At 36.0% G+C, this 24,736-nt stretch overlaps 1 protein-coding gene across 7 annotated transcripts in view; it reads left to right on the top strand.

Annotated features, from left to right (window-relative positions):
• The window catches only part of SFSWAP (splicing factor SWAP), a 40,496-nt gene that overhangs the window by 5,711 nt on the left and 10,049 nt on the right, over window positions 1–24,736 (top strand). For 6 of the 7 annotated variants that reach the window (XM_010720031.3, XM_010720030.3, XM_003210864.4 and 3 more), the window contains exons 4-14: window positions 735–820; window positions 4,287–4,512; window positions 4,952–5,067; window positions 5,748–5,883; window positions 6,901–7,138; window positions 7,479–7,610; window positions 7,969–8,062; window positions 10,278–10,452; window positions 11,392–11,625; window positions 13,085–13,275; window positions 23,030–23,304. In XM_010720031.3, the coding sequence (XP_010718333.1) occupies window positions 735–820; window positions 4,287–4,512; window positions 4,952–5,067; window positions 5,748–5,883; window positions 6,901–7,138; window positions 7,479–7,610; window positions 7,969–8,062; window positions 10,278–10,452; window positions 11,392–11,625; window positions 13,085–13,275; window positions 23,030–23,304 (1,903 nt within the window). Of the gene's footprint in view, window positions 1–734; window positions 821–4,286; window positions 4,513–4,951; window positions 5,068–5,747; window positions 5,884–6,900; window positions 7,139–7,478; window positions 7,611–7,968; window positions 8,063–10,277; window positions 10,453–11,391; window positions 11,626–13,084; window positions 13,276–15,076; window positions 15,216–23,029; window positions 23,305–24,736 lie in introns of those variants that run through there. The other variant, XM_019620992.2, reaches the window with a different exon arrangement.

Below are 24,736 nucleotides of genomic sequence, written 5' to 3'. Positions count from 1 at the left end.
CTTTTGTAAGGCAATAGCTATTTCAGATGAGTCATTCATGTAATAAATCTGTTAAATATCTGGCTATGCTAAAGTTGATACGAAAGCAACCATACCAACTTGAGGCTGAACTCTAAGATGAATAGCAACATTTATTTGATCAATTATTAAGGCAACTAGTGGTGTATCTCTATAGGTTATGAAAGTGGGTTTGGTTCTCTCTATTGCATTGTTCTACAGTCTTCATTAGGGCAAGGAACGTGGTGAAAGTACTTTGACTTGTTTGTATATGCTGAAGTGGTAAATAACAGGGAACTGAAGTCAGACCTGATGCGTGGATCTTAATAGCTTCAGAGATACTGGGTGTCTATATTTTGTTATGAGATAATTTTGTGTAGGTTTTCTTGTAAAAACAAGGAGTAATGAGAGTGCATGTTTTTAGTTTGATTTGAGACTTATCTGTCTCCAACTCTGTAGTCAGGTCTGATGTGCACAGGTTTCTCTTTTTCCTAATACCTCTTATAATACCTAATCTATGCAACCTTAGTCATATTTAGTATAAACAGAACTACGTGCAACATCAGGCAGAGGAATCATATCTGAATGTCTTTAGTGTTACTGTTTATAGGTTTCATCTGAGAAATTTCTGCACTGTGTATCCTTTTAGATAAACTTTGTTGTAGTAATTTTTTGTTAACATTTGGATACACTGTCATGTTATGTGCTGTAATGTTTTCCTCTGTCATTTGTTGTAGAAACAGCTCAGACAGAAAACGTGGAAGAAAATGAAGAACCTTTTGTTGCCCCTCCAGGACTGAATGTACCTTCTGATGTGGAACTGGTATGTGTGTACTTTTAACATATACTGCATTTCTCTGGATTTTCAAGGAGTTTGTGGTGCTTTTTTTCTATTAATTTCATTTTGATGGACTTAAAATTATTCTCAAATTGTACCTTCATTTCAAATGTACTTCTTTAATTTTTAAGTTCTCTTAAAGTCTCTTGAATCTTCTTATTCATGCTGAAATGCTTACACTAAGTGTATTTAGTATCACTTCAGGTGTTATAAATCATGTGGAAAGATGGATGTGCAGTCCCAGTCTGAAGGGTATAGGAAGTGACCAGACATAAAGGGTGCATTTAGACTAACTTAGACAAAGAGGAAAGCAGTAGTTTATTTTTAGAAGATTCTGAAGTAACTTCAAAGTTATGGAAGCTTTTCCCTACATGTGATTGCACCAGGATTTGCTACGTTCTAAACTACAGGCAGTTTGCGTGTTTTCCTTGAGGGAAACTGAACAATTCTTTTCCTTCCAAGATCCTTCACTGAAGCAATATGGGTGTTTCAGAACAGTTGTAAACATGAAGACTTGAATAATTTCAAGTTTCAGAAGAGATACTGGAAAGTCTCATAATATTCTTCTGTACTGTCCTTGCCTTTGGCTTGCCTTTTCAGCTTGATAATCTTGGATAGTCAAGACTTAAAGCAGTTTTTTAGAATAACTGATCATGAACACAGTGTATTTCTTTGAGACTGTTCATCTGTTTCATTAGCCATTAATTGAAAATTCCTGTTTTGTTTTGTTTCTAATATATGATTAAGAGCTGTTTAACATCTCCATTATACAGCTTTTTCTATTTTTTTCTGTGCAGTCTTACAATATATTTCAACAGTTAAGTGCTTGCAAACCCGCTTCTGAGTTCAGGTTTTTGTACATTATTGCCTTTAGATTAGCAGTTACCCTTTAGTCTTAGGAGTGTTGAGTTCTTGGTCAGAAACTGCTTATTTGGCATTTGTATGCAGTTTCCAAAAAGTGTCTGCAGGTGAAAGAAAGTTTGCTGTTTAGAAATCTGCTTTGCTGTCTTTTGTTCTGAAACTTCTTATAAATTATATAGTTGCGGAGTGGAGTGTGGGGCTTACTGGAGTAATTTCTCATGTAAGTCAGCTATTGAAATTCAGTATATTCAAATGAACAGAAAGTGAAGGGGAATGTTTAGTTTGGGTTTTAAAACAAACCAACAAATCTACAAAGACAGCATTCTGAAAACAATGTGTGCTTGACCCTGGACTGGAAATTTTGGGAATATTTTTGTGAGCCGTGGTGATGATGATGATGTTGTTGTTGTTCCAAGCAAATAATTCAGTTTTAACATTGAAAGGTTATATTCTGTTGTGGGCTTTTTTTGCATGTGTTAATTCAATTGCTGCGAAGTATATTGCTCACTCTACCCTGCTGTCTAGAAATAATAATAATAATAATTTGCCATTACATTGATGCACAATTTATTGGCAAACATGTACAGATGCATTGCATTTTGTTAACACTGCTGTTTAAATAAAGATCCAGAGGCTGAGTTGCTGAATGTTGTGTGTATGGCAACTGCAGCTGCAGCAGTGACGTCATTCTGGAACATAAAAACAAGAGTTATGTCATGCATACATGTCTTCTACCGCTTAGATTGTGGTCTGGGTTCATGGCAAGGCTTTTTCACCACTGCATTTTAAGAAGTCTGTGGATGCCATGAAAGTGTGCAACAAGAGGATATTATCAGTTTTATGAAGAAAGTTTGAAAATTGCTGTGTTTTCTCAAAAAAGAGCATATTTGAGAGGCAAGATAAGATTTCCAGGCTCAGTCAAGAGTGAAGGGTTGTTGTTTAACTAGCAGTAAGGAATACTCACTCGGGAAAAATTTTTAATTACCATAGTAATTAAAGATTGGAACAGAATATGAGACTAGATGATAGCACTTCCATAATTTGACTATTTTTCTGTGTTCTGGCAGGTAGTCTTGCTTTTAGAAGTTATAACAAATAGTTCTAATTAGTTTAATTCAGTCTTTTAATTAAATGTTGTAGGAAAGTAAAATATATCTGTGACATCTGCATTTACTTGATGGTGATTTAATGCATTTTGCTTTTAAAATTTCTGAAGTTTTGCAGATCACTGGTGTTTCAGAGCTTTTATACAATGTCAGTTTCCAATTCAAAGCCAGATAGTAATTTCTAGTACGATCTTTCTTGAGCTTCCTTGCTGATTTGTTGCTTCGTTCGTAAATCTCTAGGCCTTGAAATAAACGTTATATTTCAGTGTAAGAACCGCAGAAGAGGATAAATTTCATATATGACTAAATTGTGAAGCAGGCTAAGAACAAAACAGTCCAGTTGTTGAGAACCTCATTATCTCTAATTAAAATAATCTTCAGTAGTGTTCTAGAGGGACAAGGGAAATTTGAAACAACTAATTATTTTTCCTGATTGAACATGTTGTTCTAATATAGATTCCAACTGGCTGAAAATAATTTCTAAATATGTGCTGTTTAGTGTCATTCAGACTTTCTCCCTGAATAGAGCACCACTGTCTCTTGTGCTTCTGATCTTCTGAAAAAGATTTTCTGAGATCTGTGGCATACATCTGCCTTTGGACCAATAAAAATTCAAAGCTGAAATGAATTGTTAGTGTGACATTTCATTTATTATAGAAATGCACAGTTTGTTGAGCACAAGAAAAAAAGAGACCTATCTAAGTATGAAATTAAGAACAGTTAATGGTGAATTTATTCGTTCTTGTTCTTCTCACTCCTTGACATAGCATGGGCTGCTGGAGTGGAAATGTATAGATGCTACTTACATTTCTTCATTTTCTTTTATTGTTAAAATAGCTAATGACTCTTTGTGGGATGTGATAGCACATAAAATTGCAGTATGTTTTTCTTACAGTGCAACATGTCCCTTCCAAGGAAAGACAGAGTCATAGAATAGCTTGGGCTGGAAAGTACCTTAAAGGTCATCTAGACCTGAGACCAGTTGGGGCTTCATGAGGGAACACTGTAAGAGGTTTTTATAGGTAGGGAACAATACTTGCACTTTTAGACATAAGACCATGCATGGTGGATCTCCAGAGCACTTTGAGATCTAAAGGTAGATCCACTGTACGTTGGCACTGCTGTGTCAACAAACATGTCTGTCTCCTCTCTTGTGCTGCCTGTGGTATGGCTCTGGAGTGTGCCTAGCTTTAAAGAATGTTTTTGCTGCATCAAGCTCAACCAGAATTTGTTCCCCAGTTCAGTTTGGTGTGAAACATGCAGAACATCTTGCAAAAGAAAATGAGCTGCTGGGGGAGGTGGGGACTGTTTCTTTCTTTCTCATTGTTGATATGCTTCCACCAGTTGAAAGTGATGATGATACTGTTGGTAGAGAAAGCTGAGAAGCCGGTCAGGGAACTGCTGCTCTTTCTACTTCCTTCTGGAGTTTGGCACTCTACAAGCTGCTTATGAAAATATAAATACGTGTTATTTTACTCCCACAGCCACCAACAGCAAAAATGCATGCGATTATAGAACGAACTGCAAACTTTGTCTGCAAGCAGGGAGCTCAGTTTGAGATTATGCTGAAAGCCAAGCAAGCACGCAACTCCCAGTTTGACTTCTTGCGATTTGATCACTACCTCAATCCCTACTACAAATTCATTCAGAAAGCTATGAAGGAGGGACGATACGCCGCTCCTTCTGAGAGTAAAGCAGACGAGAAAAAACGTAAGTAGTGGCTTGTTAAATAAATGGCCTTGGGGTGTGAATCGTTGGGACATCCACTGGTCTTTTTAGGTAACATAGCCATATATTTTGGGAGTATTGTGGTAGCAGTACTGTTACACTGTAACTGAGATTGATGTGATGATTCAGAATTTCCCTTAAATTGGATAAGCTTTTCTAGAAGAAAAAACTGTTAGGAAAACTTGCTCATACAAAACTGCTACAGTCTTGGAACTTTTATAAACGCTTCTGTAGCTCTCGTCCAACAGAAGGTTTATTGATGACTAGCAGTGTCGTCATTTATCTGTGTTTTTGTGAATAATAGATTTATGAAAAATGTTGTTTCTTAAAAGAAGAACATATGCTTGTCCTGTCCCCTCTTCCTCTCCCAATAAAAATCTGTAGCAAACCCAAGTTAAATTCAGACATTGCTTTTTTTCAGACTCAAAAGTCAAATCTGAGGAAGAGGATGATGATGATGATGACGATGATGGAAACTATCTGCACCCGAGTCTCTTTGCATCAAAAAAATCCAGTAGACTTGAAGAGCTCGTGAAGGTACTTCATTGTATTAAAGTAACTTTCTAAAACATCTGCTTACAGGGCATAGAGGTTACGATATGCAGGTGTTAATCTCCTGCTAACAAGTTTAGCTGTCCTTGAAACAAATGTATTTTGATAAAAACTGAGATGAAATGTTTTCAGCTTTTAGTAAATAAAATCTTGGCGTAATGTAACAATTTTAGTGAACAACTTTTCAGCAAAACGCTGCTCTTTAATTATAAATTTTGCTGGAAGTGTTAAAGATGTTTTTCTTTTCTGAGTTTGATCAGTGATGGAATAAAGGGAATGAAGGATGGTTGTACACATCTGAGGTTCCCAGAGAAATGGCAGCAGTGCTGTCTGATATTTAGACAAGTCAGTTCAGATTCTGTGTCTTATTCCAGCATTGTATGTAAGCAATAAAATAATAACCACTTATTTATTCATGATATGGATCTGTGTTTTTATCAAATTAAAGTTTGGGGGTTTTTTGCCTTGGTTTGGTTTGTTTTTTTTCCACAAGTTTTTGAAAAATAAGCCGATTCTGATATAGGAGCTACAGAAACAGTAATTTCAGTATTTGGACAATATTATTGATAATTAATTAATGTAATCCAAATTGGGTTGATCATACCATGTTTTTTTAAATATGTACTTCAAGTTTTAACCTATTCTTACTCTCAAAATTTTTTCAGCCTTTGAAGGTAGTAGATCCTGATCATCCACTTGCAGCACTGGTCCGCAAAGCACAATCAGATAATAATTCATCAACACCACAATCAACAGATGGGGCAGCTGTACAAACATCACAAGTGGAATATTCCTCTGATTGTAAGTGCATTGTGATTAGGCAGCTGGTGGTGTGCAGAGGCTAGTGGGAAGAAAATAAGTTAAATTCATATTTAATCATTCATAACTGATATTTATTCTTTTCCAATCTCCTCAGTCTTTGAAGGTGCATTCTTCCACTGAGTAGTTATCAAACTGCTACCATCTTAGAAAAAGCTTAAATGGGGTGGGGAGGGTGGACACATATTTAAAGCTCGTGCAGCTTTTGTGAATTCTCATAACCAAAAAGGTGAAGTCAAACTTCATTGTATTTGTGTGTCTCTAATTCTTTTCAAAGTCCCTAATGCTGAAAACCTTTGGTTTCTTAAATATAGAAATACAACTTTTTCATTTATCTAAGTGGATATACAGTTGTAATAACCAAACCTGGTAATGCAGATGTATTTGCCAGATAAGAAGAAAAACTGTTTAAACATTCAAAACAGATTTTTACCAGCTTTATATAGCTGTAATACTTTTGTTTTGACCAATAGTACTTAGAAAGGTTGTTAATAAAATGGAACTTAAAACTAACCCTAAAATTCTGTTGTTTTCTGTATTGAAAATACATTTTGCTCTTATAGCAATGCTGTAATTTAATTAATTGGCCACTGATAATAGCCATCTAATTCCTCAGTGTTAGTTTTGAATATATGCTCATCTTTCTTAATGCATACACAATTTTAACTAAGCTGAACAGCCTGGGGTGAGTTAGTTTAGGAGAAATTATTTTGTATGTGGTTGTTTTCTGTAGGCTTCCTCTGGTTCACTTTTTTTTTGTAAATTATTTCTACTTATTTGGCTTCCAGCTGTCTCTCAGTATATTCTGATTCTGTCTTTGAATCTATGCATTTCTTCATTTTTTAACATGATGAATTAGATACCATTTCTTAGTGTGTTGCATGAATCTAAATTCTCGTGGTTTTGTACTGATGCAGTTATTACTTTATTTTTTTATTAGATGTCTTTCTTTTAAAAGAAAATGATTCTTAAATAAATGTTTTAAATGTTTTTTTATAGCAACTGTGGCAGCCATGTATTACAGTTACTATATGCTACCTGATGGAACCTACTGCCTCGCACCTCCACCTCCAGGAATAGATGTTGCCACCTACTACAATGCCTTGCCTGCAGGGGTGACTGTATCAAGCACTACAGGGGTAGCAACTGTACCTCCACCCCCTGGTACGACACCTCCACCTCCCCCTGACACAACTGATAGCAGCAGTGGGTTGACCTCTACCACAACTTCTACAAGGTACCACATAATTTTATAGATATGCTTGTTTGGTGGAGGGATCTCTTTCCTACAATGCAGTACAAAATATTTAATGACAGCTTTGTGATTGGTGATGCCTCAGTCATGTTGCCATTATCAGTACAGCTTTGGTTACCTGGTTTCACTTTGGTCTTTGATATTATGTGTGGTTATTTTATTTGTCTTCTATGAAGTTTTTGCTAGTTGAAAAATCAGCAGTTACTTTAACTGCATAATGAGACCAAGGAACAAGCCTCTATTTCATGTTTTTTGTTAAAACAGGAGACTGAAAGGTACTTATATTCTATTTATAAAAACAGTATATTTTTTATGTTTTCAGCACAATTACTCCAGTGGTTGCCATTATACCTCCACCCCCAGATATCCAACCTGTTATTGACAAGCTGGCTGAGTATGTTGCTAGGAATGGGATAAAATTTGAAACAAGTGTTCGTGCCAAGAATGATCTCAGGTAAGAGAAAACATTATTTCAGTCTTTATTTTAAAAATTGAGGATTTCATTTACAAGTATATTAAAATGGCATGCAGATCTCAAGAAGGGGATTACTTTTTTTTTGTTTTTGTGTTTTAATGAAATTCAGGGTCCTACTGAAAGGTAATGCCAGAGTGTTATTGCTCCAATCATCAAAGCAACCAAGCAACCAGAAAGCTTCTGTACAAACCATGCTCTCAGCATATAAGACCTGGAAGTTTACGCATACATTACTTCCAAATAGGGTTCCATCTGCAAGAAAGATTTAGATAGCAGTGGATTGCTGGTATTTACTGTGTTCATGTGCATTTTCACAAATTCAGTTTTCTTTTAACAGATTTGAGTTCCTACAACCATGGCACCAGTATAACCCTTATTATGAATTTAAAAAACAGTTCTTCCTTCAAAAAGAGAGCAGTGACAACTGTCAGGTATGTGTGTTAAAACTGCAGTGTAAGTGAGCAAAGCACTTGCTTATTGAGTGTATTACTGTGAGACTTGTTAAAAATTGAACTTTGAATGATGGAGAACTTGTTCAGCAAGTTGCTTTTTAATTTTGTATAGCATTTAATTTGGGATATGTGAGGTGATGTGATATTTAGATCTTGCTTTTTAGTGTGAACAGCCACTCACTGTTGTTGTATTCTAAAATGGCAAGCCATGAATCTTTTGAATATATGCCTTGTGGAGGTCTAGAGACTTGTAGAATTAGGATTAGTGTTGTTTCGTCAGAAAGGTGAGATATAAATTTTTAACAGCTTCATGATTCTTTGTAAAATAGTAGCTAAGCTATGTTTTTGGCATGATTTTTTTCTAAGGGAGATTTTATAAGAGAAGAATACTGGCACGACTGACTGAAATAATACTGGACCTTCAAAATCTCATGACAGCTTATTGCTTCCTTTGCTTACTCTACTAGTGTAATTAGAAGATAGTATCCAGACTTGGCATCCTTGTTTCTAACCATTCTCATGTTAGCTAATAGCATTAGATTGTTTGTTCTCTTACTGAAAAGAAAATTGCAAATATTATCAGAAATATTTTATCTGATGTTAACTTTTCATGGGAAAGAGCTATTTTCTTTTTAGGCCCTATGTCATTTGTCATCTCAAGGCTTATATTGGAGTGCTCAACAATTAATTACTTAAACTGAAAGAAGGTAGGCCTGTGGGTATACTCCTCAAAATAACTTTCTGGAAAATGAAGAAATTCAGTAATATGCAATGTTTGAAACACTTGTCTCATATTTTAACTGTGAAAAATGCTTTGAAAACATTGTTTTTAAAGATAAGCTGTAGTAAATACAATCTTATTCAGTTCATAAGTTACTGCAAAATCATCCTGTACCACAATGATAACTTTTATTCTAGAATTTCTTATTTGCAAACTAGTTTGTTGAATTCATACGTGTTACATAATTAATTAATTGGGACTTAATATTCTTTTTCTGGGGAAACTGCACCCCAACCAAAAACGTAATAACAGGAGTTTCCTTTTAGGTGTTCCTTTTAGGAACCTTTTCCTCCTAGGTGCTTGCTAAGAAATAAGCAGAAAAACTGGTTCAAGTTCCCTGAGGTTGTATGTGGCAGTGTATATCCTCCTACTGCAAGATTTTGTAGATAATGCCATTCTTTTTAATTTTTTAGAATAAAGATTTCAATATTATTTTTATGCTTTAATAACAAATACGGGCAACTAATGCAATTGTTTATTCTCCATTTGGCCATTAAAGTTAATAGAGAATTGTACTATTGGCTTCAGTAAATACATGAAGTCCATTTCTTCCCCAGAGATTTTCAGTAATTAGTTCTGTTGGTAAGGGGAGGGCTTCAGGGAGCAGTGAAGGGATCTCTTCAACACATTATATTTCAATATTAAATATATTTAACACCATGTTGAGAGAGACTCATTTAAATGTTAAATTATTTAATGTGATCACCCAACTTGCTGTGTAAATATGTTTAATATTCTACAATATCTGTCTTAGTATTTTTATAGTATGAGTTTAGAAGTTTTCTTGAATGATTCAGTCACATAACAGTGACTGTTTACTCTTCTGAAAATCTTAGAAGATCTGTACTACATCAGTTTAATGCCACAAAAGCCATGGATAGGTCTGATGTTCTTCAGCAAAAGGCTAGAAGTCATCAAACATTAACCTGTGTTCATCTCTATAATAACTTGACTTTGTAAAGAAAGTATCGTGCAATTATACATTAGCAAAAAATGTCAGGAGCTTTCATTCTGTCACTGTCAGTCAACTTTAATGGATTTTGTCCTGGGCCCTGGAGATCAAGACCTAAAAGGATATACTTTGGAAAGAAAGTGTATGCTTTTAGGCTCTAGTTTTAAAAAGCACCATTTTTGAAACAGTTGTTTGGCAGAAATGTACTGGCTGAAGAACGTTTCCTTACCTGTAAAATAACATCTTGCTGCAGATCTTTGGTCTGTGCAGCCTGTGGGTTTATGTGAAGCAGTGTGTTGTATTTATAAGAAGCAGGCTTTCAGTCTTGACTGCTTATTGAGGTACAATTAGTTCTTGATAGTGATTTTTGAAATGGCTGGCAGAATTGCAGCACCCCAGGCACTGTGTTAACTCTATCATAAGCTATTCAGTTGGTAAGTTTGTGTATTTCTTTTGAAAAGGGAGTATCTTCATCCGAAGATGTTCCAGCAGATTCTACCACTGATGCACCAAGTGAAACTCAGCTTGCAGATGGGCACACACCTGAAGATGGATCTGAGCCCAGTGCTAAGGGAGCTCTAGAAACTAAAAAGGATGTTCCTCCTAAAACTGTCAGTGATGGCAAATTGGTAAAAGGTATGTTGGCACAGTTTGTTGGCCATAAAAATATTTGTCAGCACATATTGAAGAAAAAAAAGGGGTGGCGGAAGGTGTGGGAAAGAATTTCAGCATGCAGAAAGCATTTTCATTAAAAGAGTCAAAAAGTAGCAAGTAATCGATTTGCTTGTTTTCATATTTTTTTTATCAGACTGTGAGGTATTTACTGTCTGACAGAATAAATTGTTTTGTTTCAATTTTGTGTAAAGTTGAAAGCTTTCATCAGTGTTCATAATAGAATCTTATTTTTGTCATTTAAAACTTGACAGTTATAAGCTCCGTGTGAGAAAGAAGTTATTCCTTCTGAATAAAAGCAACGCTCTTAGAAACCATATGTGTGAGGAAGTGCATTAGGCTTATTACTTGGTTAATCAGCGTGTTGGATGATAGTCATACTGGAAAAAAAAAATCCTTTTTGTGTCCAAGTGGACTGTTGCTCCTCTTGCATTTGTAGCAGCAAATACAAGGATAATGTGGAAGGATTTCTTGAAAGACAGTCAGCTAACACACTCTTGTTATTGTGTGAGACACGTAATTTTAAGTGTGGGAGACCCTCAGCTAATTTTGAATAAACGGAGAAACATTTTAACAACCATGTAATATGGTTGTGTCTAGAAAATGGTTTGTAACTGAAATATGGAGATTTTTAATTTGAGACTGAACGTTACAGGGCAAATGAAGCTTCCAAAATTTCTTCAATGAAAAAAAAAAAAAGAATGGTTATGTTGTCCTATCCCTCAGAATAAAATCACAGTGTGAGGATTATACAAGCTTACAAGCTTGTTTGGTTTTGTTTTGTTTTTTTGGTTTGGTTTCTGTCATGGTGTAGGCTACAGATGTTATGGATGGTAAAGTCAAATTCAACCTGCATTCCACTGTAGTCTAATGATGTGTAAAATCTCACCCATTCATTCACAGCATCATTTGCTCCAATAAGCTTTGCAATCAAGGCCAAAGAAAATGACCTTCTTCCTTTGGAGAAAAACCGTGTCAAATTAGATGATGACAGTGATGAGGAGGAAGAAGAGGGCAAGGAGGGCCAGGAGAATGCTAATAATGCTTCAAACAGTACTCCAGCTGTTACCACTCCTTGTGTTGCTACTGAAGAGAAAAAACCTCAACTTACACAGGAGGAGTTGGAAGCTAAACAAGGTATCTCATGTTATATTGAAAACAAAATGACAGATTGAGTCCTTCGTAAAGCATAGCATTTTGAGTATTTTCAGTATCACTCTGTCATGTTAGTAGGAATTGGGTTCTTTTTTCCTTTTCCCACAGTTCCTTGTTTATTTTTAATGTGAGTTTTCATTGGTTGCTCAACTAAAACTGACGCTGTAATATGTTGTCACTGAATGCTTTGACCTAATACGTGGTCTTACTGTTACTTATTTTATTCACAGCCTTGGAATAAAGCATTAAACTTCTGGTTTCCAGTTTGCATTAACACAGCCCAGAAAAAGACATGTCCATTTCTCATTTTCTTTGCAGAACAATGAATGCTTCCAGCTATTTTTCAATAATGTAGCATGCCCATATACACTAATATCACCTTGCTGATGTTTTGTTACTGTTACAATGAAGTGCCATTAAATCTTTGTATGGGTTTTTCTGTTACTGTGTTTGTGTATGTAAGGGCACAAAGGTAGGCTGTGTGAATTTGAATGAAATGGTCTTTTAAAGGAATCATCCCCCAGGCAGTTGCACAGTAGAGACTGTTTAATAAAATAGAGATGCTGTCGTGTGTACCAGCTTAAAGACTTAATATTTTCTTAGAACTGTAAGTATGCCACAGGAATTTAATTTTTTCATTTTCAAAATATACTTTTTGCACTCCTAAGTAGTAGTTTCTTTCTATGCAGAGTATGCTGTAGTGCTACAGATCTAAAGCAGATAGGAAATATTTTCCATGATAATACATGAAATGTGAGAGATGATTGGAAAAAGCTGTATATGGGTAAACTGCAACTAATCAAATAAGTTATGCTGCATGTACACAACACAAAACTGGAAGTGTAAGATGGAGCAGTTTAGGCAAAATTTCCATTAGATGCATCACAAAATGAAGTGGGTTGTTTTCTTTCTTTAATCACATAACAGTAATTGTTGCTTGTAACAATGGCAAAACAGTTTCTGAAGCTATCTGGAGCTTTTTTAAGAGGTATGCAAATGGGATGGAAGATGTGAGGAAATGGTCTGGCCTGTGAGAAAAGCAAAATGGAGACTCTGCATTACTTTAAAAAGTATGAAGGAGAAAAGCCTCCAAATGTATGTTGCTACTGTTTTAGACAGCTTTCGTAAATACTGAGTAAAGCACAAGTATCCTGCATTTTCAGGATCGGATTTTCATGTCACTTTCTTCAAGCTTAAAGATTTTTACATATCTGTTAATGCTTTTTGTTAGGGAGTTGACGTTATCTATAAATTATAATGGTTAGAATTTCATAATTTCAAGCTAATATGTCATTCTAGTACTTCCTTTCAAAGCACTATAAAATGTTTGAGTATGTAGCTGGGGGGGCTGTTTGGTTAGTCTGCTGGGGTTTGTTTCTTTGAAGGAAACTTAAGTTGCGGATGTGTGGTTCACACTAAACTTAATGTTTGTCTCTCTTAGCAAAACAGAAACTTGAGGATAGACTAGCAGCTGCAGCAAGAGAGAAGCTTGCACAGGCCTCCAAGGAATCAAAGGAAAAGCAGCTACAAGCAGAACGCAAAAGGAAAGCTGCACTGTTCTTGCAGACCCTGAAAAATCCTCTGTCAGAGGCAGAAACCGAGAAGGTTGAGGAGAATTCCTTCAGTGTTGAGGTAAGGAGGGGATAAATTTCTCTTTACCATAAAGCTAGCGGAAGACTTGCTTGTAGGATGTTAATGTGACAGTATTTTATCAGATTGACTGAAGAGATGGAAGATCTTTCCAAAAGGAGAGAAAGTTATATTTTAAAAACTGTTAATCTTTTTCAGTTATCTGAGATGTTTCTTACATGTCAGTTAAGTACTGGTAGAGAAATATGATGTGAAATTCAGAGTTCAGTTTGCCAGTTAGAAAAAGCAAAATAAGCTTGCAAAATTAACTGCAGTAGTGGCCCATGAATTTGAATGTTTCCCTTTCAAATTTATTTAGGTATTTATTTTAATGTTTCCTTATTTAATGTGTGTTTTGTTGTGATTAGACATCTTCAAGATTTTAAAATAGTTGTCAGCAACTGAGCTTACTTTTCACTTATTTCGGTGCGTTTGTTGATTATTTTTTAATTTTATTAATTTAGCTGATGTAAAACTGTGATAAAAAGGTATGGAATTGATCCATACAATTTAAGGCTTCTAGCCTGAGAAAATAAATGCGTAGATAGGAAAAATCTAAACTCTATAATGATTGTCACTCATCATTATGTTAGTTGAGTGTTTCATGCAGATGCTTTAAAAGACTAGAATGCTAAGAGATTTTCCTCTTAGGCTAAATTTTGGTATAAGAAATTTATTATTGCTGTTGTTATTAGATTTTAAAAATAAAACAGTTTGTGAATAGTGGTGCAAAATTCAAACGTGTTTGTACATGCTCCTCTTTGGGCAGATTGTCAATAAAGAATCAAAACAAGAAGTTCAAATTGAAGTGATTGAGCTCACAAAATTAGATCAACATTGGTTCAAAATGCTTATTTCTGCGTTGTTTTAAAAAGAGGCAGTCTGCAAGAAAAGAGAACTCAAAGTACAAGCTACTGAGAAATTCAGATTACAAATTTTGTGTTTTATAATACTGAAGACAAAACTGGAATTAAAGTCTCAGCTTTTTCTTTGGTAATTTTTGTTCATTGTACTTCAGTCATGTTCAGCACTCTAGTAACAGTGAAATATATTTTGTTGACTTACTTCAGTAGACTGTTAACTTTAACAGTATATTCATAATTTTGATTTGCATCTTCAAGATCACTATATAGAAATTGAGAGATGGTGTTTCCAGAATTTATCATTTCCAGCTTGTTGAAATCTGGAATAGATAAGCAGCATACAAATACTGCATTCTTCATCTCCCTTCTTTAGTTGTAGATACTGGTTCTAGAAATACTTCTCTGCAAATTTTATTCTTGAAATATAAAACAAACTCTAAAAACTTGATTAATCAAAGCCACAGAGCTGCTTTTTTTCCTGTTAATGAATGAAAATTGCCATTCACGATAATTAAGAATTAACATATTTCACATAAATCCTTTTTGATTTCAGTAAAATAATCACAATTTTAAAAGCCTAAATAAGGGATTTACATTTATTATATAGGAAAATCCTTCTAGTATTGATTTCTTCATACATCATAGCTCTGTCCTGAAGCTTTTCTCTCTATCTGTAGGTTTTGGCAGCAGAGCTGTAATTTCAATCCAAATATCACATTCCCACATGCATTGTATATTTTCCATTTAAGTTTTTCTTTGCTTAACTTCATCCTTTCCCTAGAAGAGAAGGAGCTAGTTTCCTTCTTGGTTTTTGTCCTTTTTTTCCTCACTCATTCTGGCTATTACAGTGAGCCACTCTTTCTGCCAGTGCTTGTCATAGTTTACGAAGTGATAACTTTACTTCCAGGAGTGTCACCCTTTTTTTTTTTTTTTTCTTTCAGCCTGAGCGTTGTTTTAGCATAACACATTCCAGCCCAGTGTGATGTCATGCATGCCTGCCAAAAGATGTGGCTGTGTGTTTTCAGCATCTGCATGGTCACTTCCAGCAAGTCCAGGCAACCCCTTTTCCTAATGGAAAAAAAAAAATCACGTCAAAGCCAATTTTCAGTGAAAAAGGCTTAGACTCAGGGCTTTACTGTAGTAGCTGTCAGTGCCTGTGGGGAAAAAGGTAGGAATAAGATTTGGTGTAGGCTGTGTAGTTACCTGTAACTCAACATAAATTGGGGCTGAAGTTTATGTAGTTTCAAGGTGCCATTATGGGTCTTACACCAACCAGGAAGATATTTTTGTGTTTACCTATGTGTGCTGCAGTTAGACTTAGCGTGCATATTGCAAACACAAATATTGTTGGCAAATAGAACCTCAGTTTTCTGGTTTTGGAACTATGTCACTCCTAGAAAGGCCAGCGAGAAATTCTTGATTGCATTGATCAAGCAAAACTTTGTCTTTGGATATTGATTGAAAATTTCAGGTAATAACTGTGACACACTGGAACGTGAGTGAATGATGTGTCTTTCAATCATGTCCATTCCCACAGAAAGAATTCCAGTGCAAATATTTCATTGTCCAGTTCTTGATTTTTTTCAAAGTAAATCATGAATTACCCTTCAAAAAACTTTTAGGAGAAGAGACATATAAAAGAGAATTACGTGTATTCTAGTTGAACCATATCAGCACAAAGTGGCAGATTTGTGAATTAAAAGTGATCGCATGCTAAAAGAAATCCTGTTCAGGATTCTCATTGCTAATGCTAATGAATTTTCCCTGTGATTGGCACACATTCAGTATAGTTTTCCAGTTATTTGTTGAAGTGTGAATGCAAAGAGACCATGCCAGTGCAGAATTCTTGAGGCTTTCAGTCTGTTCTTCTTAAGGGATTTTTCCAAGGACATAGATATTTCTAAGCTAAGATTCTTTTGTCATTTTTCTTTAAGGGAATGCTTGAAAAAATCAATAATTTTTCAGTAACAGTTGTGTCTTTTTCAGAAGAGCAGATGAGTGTCTCCACTCGCATCTGAAATTTCTGAAGTTCTAAGTTGAACTTATTAGAAAACAGGTCAACTTGGCAACAAAAATCTCACTCTTATTCCATTTCTAAGTAAGCTTACTTGCTAAAAACGTCTGTTTTTCTTCTACCATGTATTTGCAGCTTCAGAGAAGGCATTTCTTTTTCTCACAGGTGAAGTCTGGTATATCTCAGAATTTTAAAGCAACCAGTTTCACTGCTTCTTACCAGTAGAAAAGGTTGGGAAATTACTTGTTTGTAAATGGGCTTATTTAGAATTTCAAATGTATATTTAAGTGTTCCTGATGTGACCTTCATTTTTGAAATAAAATTGACTGCTGTACTGGGAGTGCCAGTACTGGCTTACTGAGCAGGCATTTGCTGTAGTCAGTGCTCAAAATCCAGTAAGCTGCATCATGGTATCCACGTCTATTTATAAAGGAATGCATAGCACAGTTTTTGTTTTGTTTTAATGGGTTTTTTTCAGTCATATTTCAGAAAGATTCATTTGAGAACACTGATGGTAAAAGTATTCTCCAGTAACAAAAAGTAGCTACAATAGCTGTAATCAAGGAAATACATAGAATCAATAGAAAGGGGGACATAAAACTAGTTTTGCAGTTTTGGTCAGTGGAACTAAAAGAAATTTAATAAAATGAAAACATAAGCATTTTAGTCTACCAGAAATACCACTTAGCATATTTCACCTCCCTTTTGTGAATAGAAGCAACCAGTGTGGATCCAGGGAGCAAAAGTTGATACGCAGTGGTCATAGAGTTAATGTAGTACAGTGATTTTTGGTAGCTTAAAATCTGTCTCAAAAATGGCATAAGTGGTTGAAAAATACAATAAGGCATGAAAGTGGGTTGAGAATTTCCATGGGAGATGCATAATTCCCATGAGATTGTCCTTGGCAAAATACTGCATAAAAACTAGTCATGCTATTTATGCGTATGCTCAGTGTAGAGTGATGCTGAAAACCTGTTTATCACACTGTGTAGAAATGCATTAAATGAGCAAAGCTTTTTTGACCTCTGTCAGATTTTCCTGATACCTTGCTTTTCGTAAGAAAATGGCTGATAGTGAGTATATGTTACATCTTTGAAAACGATTGATTGCACTGACTGCACGTGAAGGGCAGTCGATACCATAGAATGTAGTGCGTGGAAGCTTTTTGGCTTCAGATGGATCACAAAAACAGTTAGATCCACTTTTTCCCCTAGCTCAATTCTTTGTTTTATATTGTTTCCTGCTTTCCTTTAAAGCGAAATGAAGCAAGAGGAGCAGAAAGCTAATAATTGAGCTTGAGCAGCGAAGCAGCACAGCTTTTCTGAAACAAATCCTCACCCTTCTTTGGAGTGTTACAGGAGAACAGTCAGGGCAGAGAGCCTAGTCCTGCCTCCGAGCAGTGCTTGTAAAACATGGCACTAGCTCGGATTCCCAAACTGATCAGCTTCCAGTAACATTGCAGCAAGTGAAGTCCTCCCTTTTTGGAGACATGAGTAACAGTAACAGGGTAGCCTCTCCCTTTCTGTGTTTGTGTATGTGATCAGTGCATGCTTTTGTAGCAAGAAAATCGTGCTGAGAAATCTGTGGGGTTTGTCAATAAAGAGAAATTGCAGGCAGACACAAATGCAGAGGTGTGTTCTTTGTCAAAGAAAGAAGTCTTAAGCAACCATTGAAGTCAGTTAAGAGGGAAAGCATCTCCCAGACTTTACTGGTACAATAGACAACATGGGACAGTGGTGACAAAAATAGGAGGGGGCAGTGCTGGTGACTGGCTAGGCAGGCTTTATGTGCTCCCAGCAGCTTGGTCTGTTTGACTTCTTCAAAGCAGCTATGCAGTGCACTGACAGGTGTTCTGCATGTGTAGGACAGTGTAATTTTTGTATACGAGGCATGATTTACCTAATAGCATGTCTGGTGATGGTTATCACTGATGATGGTTATCGACTAGTGAGTATTCTGCTCATCTCTCGTGTTTTATCTTGGCAGAAATGCTTTATGGATAAGTACTTTGATCTGTATGTAAAAGACAGTTGGCTGAATCCAAACTGTTACCTATATAAACTCTAAAATCAAATTTAAACAAGGGGAAAAAATCCACTATCATAGTGGTGCAAAAACAAGCAAGCACATAATTTGATTGGCTTGTCCCTAATGTCATCTGCTATTGTGCCTCTGAATATAAAGATTCTGTAGAACAAAGCAGTACTTAACTTGTTTTGGCTCTTTCATCCTTTCTCTTTTGAAGACCTGGTTTTTGCTTCTTTCTCAGATGGCTTGTGCTTACTTTCATCCTGTATATAACAGTATTCTTTTCTGTGTGTGTGCAGACTAGTCTGTTTACAAGTGACATAGAAGTTTGTAGTACAGGTTTAAAAACAAGGTGCTATTTAAGTTTAATGAATAGCTTAACAGGGTTATCAAGAACTGCAGGTCATGTGCATCTTTCACATTTTCTGCTATAGATGATCCTGCTTTCTGAGCAATAGGCAGTAGGTATTACTGTATGCTTCTCTAGAATAATAATCATTTATAGCATAATATTCTGTTTGCATGTAAATTTAATAAAAAATCAGTTTGTGATCAGAATGTAACTGCTTAAAGAATACCATATGCTTAGTATTCAGAGGAACAAAAAGGCTTTCAAATGTTTTAGGGTCATCCATTTCTCACTTTACATTTTGTTCAGAATATATGTATCATTATCTTCTGTTTAGCATGGAATGCTTAGTGGGGTTGTTAGCTAGTTTGTTTGGAAATTTCTTTTTATTTAACCTTTTCAGAAGACTGCATACTGGTGTAGCATTTGGGGCACAAGTGGTGGAGACCTTGCTGGCATTTAGGACTTTTTTTTTTTTTAACTGCGAGAACCCTACCATTAAAAAACAAAACAAAAAACTACGTGAGAGTTGTAATTCTTTACACTGTAATTACTTTAACTAATATTTAAAGGAAAAAAAATTAAATATCAGGAGCTGCCACCTAAAGAATTTAGATATGTGGGAGAGTTAAGAATGTTCTATGCCTTGAATTTTATCCTTCATGTTACTGAGGGTAAAAAGGCATACTGCTCCATGTAACTAACACAGATTCACAACCACGGTTGTTTTCTTTTTTTTTTTTTCAGTGGCCTTTCAGAATTGAAAATGAGAAGTTCTGCTTTCAAAGAAATTCTCATGGTCAATGCAATGTTAATTGCTGTACATCGTGCAGCAGCTGAACAGAGATGAAACAGTTGGGTTTTTGAGTATTTAGTATTTAATTTGTTCTATAGGAACAAGTGTTTTTATCACTCTTTTAATTGCTTTGGGGTAATTTGTTTTATTTAGGGTAGGACTAATGAAATCTTCTTAAGGTAATAACTCTGCTCCCTTTGGTGCACAAAGCAATACTATGTTTTCTTTGCTGGTAGACATTTACTTATTACTTCTCTGTCAGGGAGTATTTCAGCATAGTCTTTGGGGAGTCTGCAGTGAAAAAGGTTCTGTGGTAGAGAAGAGAGAGTGAAGCGATTTCACATTTCAATAAAATAAAAGAATTGTTGATTAACTCTTTGCAGTTGTAACATGCTTCTGTCTTTCCAACTTTGATCTAATAAAGATTCAAATTAATGCAAAATTCAGCTGTTCAGAGTAGGAAAAAATATTGTCCACCTGCAGGAGTGTTAGTTAAGTTGTAATGCTCTTTAGCAGTTAATTTAATTTGCTCCAGGAGCAGTGCCAGTGTTCTGTTCTGCTGTGATAGGCACCTTTTTGGTTCACTTCAGATGTTGCTTTTGAGTATTGATTAGGTAATGTAACCCCTGAAAAAATGTGTGTGTCCTGTTGTTGCGGATCCTGCAAGTAAGTAAGTGTCTTGTTATGAAGTGGTCTTTTGGTTTTGTTCTCACACTGCTGTAAAGCCTTCCTGAGAGAGAGCTCTTTCCTAACCCACTGCTGCTAAAGAACAGTTGTTCAGTCATCTTTGTTTTCTAAAGAAGTATGTTTGAATTGTTTCTCACAAGGGGTGTTTATTTTAGGAAGCTTTCTTTTAGAAGAATTTCCCTCAGTGATCCAAATACAACACTCAAGAGGAACTCCAATGGTGTTAGACTATTGGAGTATTTAAGGAGGGGTGAAAAAAGGGGCTGTTAGTCAAGATGGACAAAGAAGTGTGGTTCATTGAACGCTTCCTGGAAAATTTGTAATGTCATTTCCTAGCAGAGCTCTCAAAAAATGTTAATCTCTCTTCCCTTGAGATGCGTTGTAAGACTTGTCAGGTAATCAGCTTGCTGCCACGCTTCCTGAAATTGCGTTCTGCTGACCTGCAGGTTTGCACAGTCTGATCAGTAACACAGCATTTTGGAAATGCTCGGTAATCTCCCAGTATCTGCACTGGCTTTGAGTCTTTGTTTATTTGCTCCATTCTCACTTCCAATCTCTTGCATCTGTTACCTTAGTTTGCACGGGTCAGTTTTCCCTTGTAAAAGCACAAGTCACTGACAGCATCTTCCATTTGCGAGACAGAAGGCAGTTTTGTTTTCTTTCGAAGATTTATTCTGAAGCAGTATTTATACACACTGAAATTTTTGTGTGTGTCCTGGCAACTTGCTGGCATTTAGTTATTTCACAGAGCTCTGCCTCCAGGTCTGTTTCCAGCCATTTTGTTGATGATTTTTGTCTTGAAGGCAAACAGAGCTGCAGCTGAGGGACTCAGCATGTTTATTGGCAGCTGATCTTGCTGTTGGAACCTGAGGACTTCTGAGCACCTGGTCCCTGCCGTGCTGCCTCAGCTTGGCTGATACGTGGCTTCTCTCCCCGTGTTAGCTGTAGTCTTACACTTGGGACCTACGTGTTCATTTGGAGGATCTTTCCATTATCTCAGTATGGTTTCTGCTGGAGCTTTCCAAACATGGTTCATTAGTAACTCGGAGCAGCTGAGAGATGGACACTCTAGGAGTGGTGAGTGTCCTGTAAGACAAGGGGAGACCTCCATTTCAGCATCCAGTGCTTTTGGTATCTATGTAGGGATGCTTAGCACTGGGGGAGTTCTTCATTTTGATTGCTGAAATAGTCTCTGAGTGTAAGCTAAAAGTACCCGTGTTGTTCAGTTATTAACTTCCTTTCTGGTAGTGGTATAATAGCTGATGTTTCATGCAGCCAAATAAACTCGGGCACTGAAAAATGTTGTTTTTTCTTTCTTGTCTTGTTTTCCTCTTAACTCTACTTTGCCTACAGCTATTTTGTTTCAGGCTATTAGAGTTATCTACTTCAAGGCAAAATGGTCTATTACATATTCAGCAGTGTTCAAAGAGAAGACTGGGGTACTGTATAAAGACATGAATAACATTGTGAAGGAACAAAAGTAGACTGCAGTAGTCTCTGAGGAAACCCTTGAGTTTGGAAATGAGGTGTCTGGAATTGCACGTGGATTGTGAAGTTAGGGAAATTGGAAATAGGCCACCGGTAAACCAGTCACTCAAATGATCATGACTGAAAATATTTACAGTCCTTGAAGCAAACCACTTTAGTGCTGCTTTATTGCTGTTTTTGTAAATATTGTGATCACAGTTATCAGTTAAATCTCAGGAAAGAGTCATTGCTCTAACATAAAGCAAAACCAAATTTCTCATTATTCAAATGTACTCAGTTATTGCCTTGACATATTCACAGTAGAAGAGGGGTAAAGAGAGAGGAAAAGATCACCTGCTTCTAATTTGGTTATTTTGGCTTTTAATGTATTAGTTTCCATTCTGGTCACGGTGAGCATTCTTGTATCAAACAGTGAAAGTGTCAGATCAGGTGGAGCAGAAATTATGATAGGGAAACTGTTTTTTCCAGTTGCCTTGAAATGGCAGCTGAGGGAATGACAGATTTTGAAATGAGGAGCATATCGACAGTGCCTGACTTGAATTGTTCTACACAAGGTGCTGAGCAGAATACTCTTGGGTATGAGCAGATAATTTGAAAACTTTTTGGAGTGCGGTAGGTTTTGCTTAATCGACTTAATTGTAGTCAGAATTACTGACTGACTAAACATGATTTGAGCAAGGACCTGCTCCATTGTTAGATTAATAACTTTTGTCTTTGTTCCAACCCTTTACGTGCAAGAAAACTTATTTCACAAAGTACAGAAATAACTTTTATCGGCTGTATTTCATTTTGCTGTTTTCCTTGAGGTTCTTACCAAAATATCAGAGCTCAGGGATGAAACTGACTTTAAAACTTGATGTTGAGTATCAGCAGATCCTGATTGTATTCTCAAATTTATCCCTTTATAATTAAAGGGACAAATGGATAAAAAGCTATCTGATAGTACCCATTTTTTAGAATACATTTCTTCTAAAAATTAAAGATGAAAACTTCAGGACTGTGTCCTAGTTAAGGTGACAGCCTTAGCATGTGTATTACAACTTGCATATATAACTTTGAGGGACTGTATGGACCTCCGTTAAATACTGTTAGATCTGTGCTTTTGGAGATGTGAACCTTACTTACACATGCTTTACGTAGTATTAATGCACTGAGGATTTAAAACAGTAGTGGAAGGTTAAACTGTTATTGATTTAACAACTATTTTCTTAAGATGGTTGTGTTTTTCACACTTCTATGAGTTAAAAAAAAAAGTAAGAATATTATTAGTTACTGTCTTCCTTGCTGTTGTACTTGTTATCCTGCTTTTCTTCTATATAAATGTATATTGACAAGGCTACCAAGTGGGATATCTTATGTTTCTTCGCTGGAAGTGTATATTTATGTGTCATGCACAGGAGTAGATGTAGCCCTCTGTTAGTATAAAGGATTGGAGACGCTTATGCATTGTCTACACGTGTATGACTTTTTAAAGATCTGTATGCAACTTTGAGATCTGAACGCTGTTGTTCTTTGTTTACATTTAATTTCAGAGTGTCAGTAGTATATCATGTCCTGTGACTGCAGTCAGAACGTTACCTGCCTTAGAAGTTAGCAGAACTTCTGCAGCAGAAAGGCCTTCAAGCAAAAGCAGAGATCCTCCTCGGGATGAAGAAAAAGAAAAAAAGAGAAAAAAACACAAGAAAAGATCTCGGTCAAGATCTCGATCACCTTTCAAGTATCATTCATCATCTAAGACCAGATCTAGATCACATTCAAAAGCAAAGCACTCACTTCCCACTGCCTATAGGACTGTCAGGCATTCAAGGTGGGTTTGGAAACCAACCATGTTCGTTAGTGCTGTGTGGCTAATACTGAAAATGTTTTTGCACTTCTTTAATTATATTGCATTTTTCATACCCATTAGATGAGATATAGTCACCCTGAAGACAGTGAGTAAATATGAACGGTGGAAAAGCTCTGAAAATATTTTTAATGAAAATATTTTTCTCTGAAAATATTTTTTTAATGGAATGATCATTAAGTTCTAATTACACAGTGCAAAATGTTCATCAGTAGATTTCACTCTGGTCTGTGAATTACTTGGCAATATCGTTTAGGAGTCTGATTGTAACAGGAGGAGTTTGTGCCTGTTGCTGCGGTACAGTAACGATATGTCCCAGCTGAAACCAGGACACGGTATTGAAGTAAGAAATAAGGAAAGAAAACCAGGTAGTTGAACAGCAAAGTTCAGAAGGAAGGCAAGCAGTTGGGTAGCATATGAAAAGATGTGATTGATGAATGACTGGAGAGATGTGGCAGGCATCCAAGAAGGGTGAAAACAGAGTTGCTGAAGGAAGCCATAGGAGAGTGTAGCCCAGCACAGTTAACTGTATATTTGGTTATTAATGAGGGTAAATACATTATGTTAATTATCTAGCTGTAAACTAATACGTATTATGTTCTATTAATGTTGTTAATTACATCTAAGACATTTGGTCTCAGAACCTTCAAAGTTTGCTGTGTGTAAACTTTGTCTTGTCTTAATGTCAGGCCATGTAGCAGTCACTGTGGTTGGTCAGAAAGGCATATTATTGGGGTTATAGTCTCTGGATCATGCAACAGAATACCTAAACAGTATTTCTGTAACTTGTAGTTCAAATGAATTGTGCCTATAAATACTACCTTAGCTGTGTGTGTCTGATGCAGAATTATTTATTATCTTAGTGGACATGCCTGTGGCTTAAATGCTTCTTCCCCAGAAACAGATGGCCCAGTTATTTCTCAATTTTTTTCTAGCTCTTGATGGTGATGTGACAGATCTTCTCGTCATATATCTTCCCTGTACTTTTGTTGCTGTTGTTTATTTAACAAAGTGTCTAAGTATGGTAATATGAGCAAGTGTTAATGCTTTACGACATGTTATTTTCTACTAGGTTTTTTTAGGTTTAGCATGATACTTTACTGAAGACATCTCTGTTGTTCGGAGATGAAAGAAATTAAATGAACGTAACTTGGGCTTTAAACAATCAGTCTGACACACTGCTTATTCAACTAACTGGAAGTCACAGTACTATGTATGTTATTAGCTGCATTCCAGAATCTGGTACCATTCCTTTTTTGTACATAACTAATGTGTAAATGGAATGGTGCTAAATTAAGCTTTCTTTGCTTATGAATTGAATATGAGTCTTTTCAGAGTTAAAGATATCTTGAGGAGAAGTCTCATCAACTGAATCTCTTTTTTTTTTTTTTGACTC

Source organism: Meleagris gallopavo, chromosome 17 (assembly GCF_000146605.3).
Source record: "Meleagris gallopavo isolate NT-WF06-2002-E0010 breed Aviagen turkey brand Nicholas breeding stock chromosome 17, Turkey_5.1, whole genome shotgun sequence".
Lineage (NCBI taxonomy): Eukaryota > Metazoa > Chordata > Aves > Galliformes > Phasianidae > Meleagris > Meleagris gallopavo.
The sequence above is the reverse complement of the archived record's forward strand: the minus strand, read 5'-3'. Positions and strand labels throughout refer to the sequence as shown.